Here is a 3,020-nt window from a genome sequence, read left to right on the forward strand (position 1 = left end):
AGCCCCCAAATACACCCAGCAGGTACTGAGGGGATGGGACCTGCAGGGTGAGGCTGGTCCCTGTGGGGTCAGGCTGGTCCTGTAGGGTCCGGCTGGTCCCCACGAGGTCAAGTTGATCCCCACGGGGTCAGGCGGGTCCCCACAGGGTGAAGCTGGTGGTCCCTGCGGGGTCAGGCTGGTTGCTGCTCGGGGCTGCTCTCCCCTCCTGCCTTTGATCAGAGCTCTGCTTTCCCTGCCGGCTGCTCCGTGCCGTGGGTTTCCAGCGGGAGGTGGGGAAGCGCAGTCAGCCTGACCCTCCCCTCCTCGGATCTGTCATCAGCAACAGAAAAATCCTCCCCGGCCCTAAGTTGCTCAGCCTGAATCCTGCAGGATTTGCCAGGGCAGCAGGATGGCAGAGCAGCCCTGCCCAGGTCCCCTTGCCAGCCTTGCGCCCCTGAACCCTCAAACCCACCCCAGGGACAAGTGGAGCAAAAAGATGGATTTCCTCCTCTCGGTCATCGGATTTGCCGTCGATCTGGGCAACGTCTGGCGGTTCCCTTACATCTGCTACCAGAACGGAGGGGGTAAGGACACCACTGGGGTTATTTAAGTCTTCTTTTGAAGAAAAGACATCTTTTTTGTCATTTTTCCATCTTTCCCACCCTGAAAAACTCCCTGTTTCTTTTCTTTCTTTGTCTCCAGCTGCTCTGCTCTGGACAGGGCGGTTTAGAGACCGACCCAACTTCTTCTGACATCTCTCTCTGTTCTGTTTGCGTCTTTCTTCATTCAAAATCCTCCTCCATTCCCTGCATCCTCCTTCCCTGGGGTCCTTCCCTCCTTCCCTTGTGTCTTTCCCTCCTTTCCCTATGGGGCTAGAGGTGTGTTAGCAGCTCTAGGATCACAAAGGGAAAACTAGCCCGATGCAAACCACGATAAAGGATTAAGATCTCTAAATTTGGGGTGGGAGGTTCATACACTTTATGATCATGGGACTCTGGGAAGCTGCCCTTTGGGGTGGCTTGGTTTAAAATCATCCTTATGAGGATTCCACCCTCCTGCCATGGATCTTGGCCAGCAATGCTGGACCCCATGAGCAGCCCTGGCTCCGGGGGGTTCAGCCTGTGAAGGATCAATGAAAAATGAAGATACAAAAGCTTTGTGCAGGAAAAATCTTTCAGTAAATGACAACTAAATAAATTGCTTTAAATGGAGCAGGGTAGAAACCTCTCTCACATGGAAATCAAAAAGGAGGGATGAGAATTTTGTGCTGTTTGGGAAAGCGCAGCGGATTTAATTGCCAAAGTCAGCTTTCAGGGAACATCCTCTACTGCTTGGGAAAATTAGAAAGAGATAATTAGTTCCATACTCAAGGCAAAACTGTGGATCCCAGGTGCCCACACTGAAGCACAGTTATTTGTGAGTTACTCCTGTGGGATTGGGACCAAAGCCGAGCCCCTCTGTGTGGCTGTGGATCGGGTGGGGGATTTCCACCCACCCCACACACAGGAGGGTGAGGAGTTCAGGCAGCAGCTCTGGGGGAGTACAGCCACAGTCCCTGTAGAACAGGAGCACCAGGATGGCCAGTGCTGGGCTCACCCACAGCCCAGGACCTGCCTGGAAGGGAAACACTGGAGAAAACATTGCCCTGCTGGGCCAGTCCAGCCTGGGGGAATACAGGAGGGTGCTGGGGATACTGAGGATGCTGAGAATACTGGGGATACTGGGCATGCTGGGGGTATTCAGGATACTGGAGATGATGCTGGAGATGCTGGGGATACTGGGGATGCTGAGGGTGCTGGGGGTGCCACATCACATGCACACAGAGGGCTCTCAGAGAGAGGAGCCGTGGGGGTTAAATTAACTAGTCCCAGCAGAACTCGGAAAGCAGCTCCACTTCCAAAACCTCCATGGGGTATGAGTGTAGCCCTGGTAAAAATGAGATTGTTATAAATAATGCAGATTACAGCTTAATTATGCGTCTTGGGGTGGCTGTGCATATTCAGTGGGATTTTCTCCAAAATACTTCTAGACCTGAGGGGTGCTTGGAGTCCCTTCCCCTGCACCCCAATGGTTTGTGTGGCTCTTTGTACCATCCTGGCCAGCGGGGGAGTCCTGGGAAGCCCAAGAAGCTGGGACTCCAAGCAGGGTCTCTCATCTCTGAGCCCCAGATCATTTCCAAAGCATCTCACAAACACATCCAAACCCGACGTGCTGCACTGGGGCAGCACCGTGAGGGAGGAAGGTGACAATACCGTGGTCCTCCCCTCGCAGCCTGGTGGTGACCCTGCTCTGCTCCCTCCCCACAGGAGCCTTCCTCATCCCCTACACGCTGATGGCTGTCTTTGGAGGGGTGCCCCTCTTCTACATGGAGCTGGCCCTGGGGCAGTTCCACAGGACAGGAGCCATCCCCATCTGGAAGCGCATCTGCCCCATCTTTAAAGGTGAGAGCCCCCAGCCCAGGCCCCACGTGCTGGGGTGCAGGGCCATGCCGGCAGTGCCGCTCCCCACAGACGTGTCCCAGGGGCTGAGCCTGCTCTTGGCTTTTCCCAGGCATCGGATTTGCCATCTGCATCATCGGCCTCTACGTCTCCTTCTACTACAACACCATCATTGCCTGGGCTCTCTACTACTTCTACTCGTCCTTCTCGGGCACCCTGCCCTGGGCGAGCTGCGACAACCCCTGGAACACCCCTGACTGCACCAACTACTTCGGCAGGAGCAACGTCACCTGGACCAACTTCTCCAGGTCCCCTGCCGAGGAGTTTTACACGTAAGTTCATGGATGTGGATGGTGTGTTAAAGCTGGGCATGGCCCTTTGGAGGCACTTGGGTCTGCTGCTTGGAAGCAGGTGCCTGGGAGCAGGCTGTCAGGTGGGAATGCTCTTGTGGAGCTCAGGACTGCCTGCCCGGGGTTGATCCTGCTCCCCGGCCGTGGGGATCCCTGCCTGCAGGAGGAAGGTCCTGGAGATCCATAAATCCAGGGGTCTGTACGACATAGGGGGGATCCACTGGCAGCTGCTCCTCTGCCTCTTCCTCATCTT

The 3,020-nt window shown here is 55.5% G+C and overlaps 1 protein-coding gene across 1 annotated transcript in view; it reads left to right on the forward strand.

Annotated features, from left to right (window-relative positions):
• The first annotated feature begins 388 nt into the window (after positions 1-388).
• The window catches only part of LOC103760300 (sodium-dependent serotonin transporter), a 7,349-nt gene continuing 4,717 nt past the window's right edge, over positions 389-3,020 (forward strand). Inside the window, exons 1-4 of the mRNA XM_029961199.1 lie at positions 389-563; positions 2,286-2,420; positions 2,530-2,749; positions 2,931-3,018. Of these exons, the coding sequence (XP_029817059.1) occupies positions 389-563; positions 2,286-2,420; positions 2,530-2,749; positions 2,931-3,018 (618 nt within the window). The remainder of the gene's footprint in view (positions 564-2,285; positions 2,421-2,529; positions 2,750-2,930; positions 3,019-3,020) is intronic.

Source organism: Manacus vitellinus, unplaced genomic scaffold, assembly GCF_001715985.3.
Source record: "Manacus vitellinus isolate BGI_N305 unplaced genomic scaffold, ASM171598v3 scaffold_31_pilon, whole genome shotgun sequence".
Taxonomy (NCBI): Eukaryota; Metazoa; Chordata; class Aves; order Passeriformes; family Pipridae; genus Manacus; species Manacus vitellinus.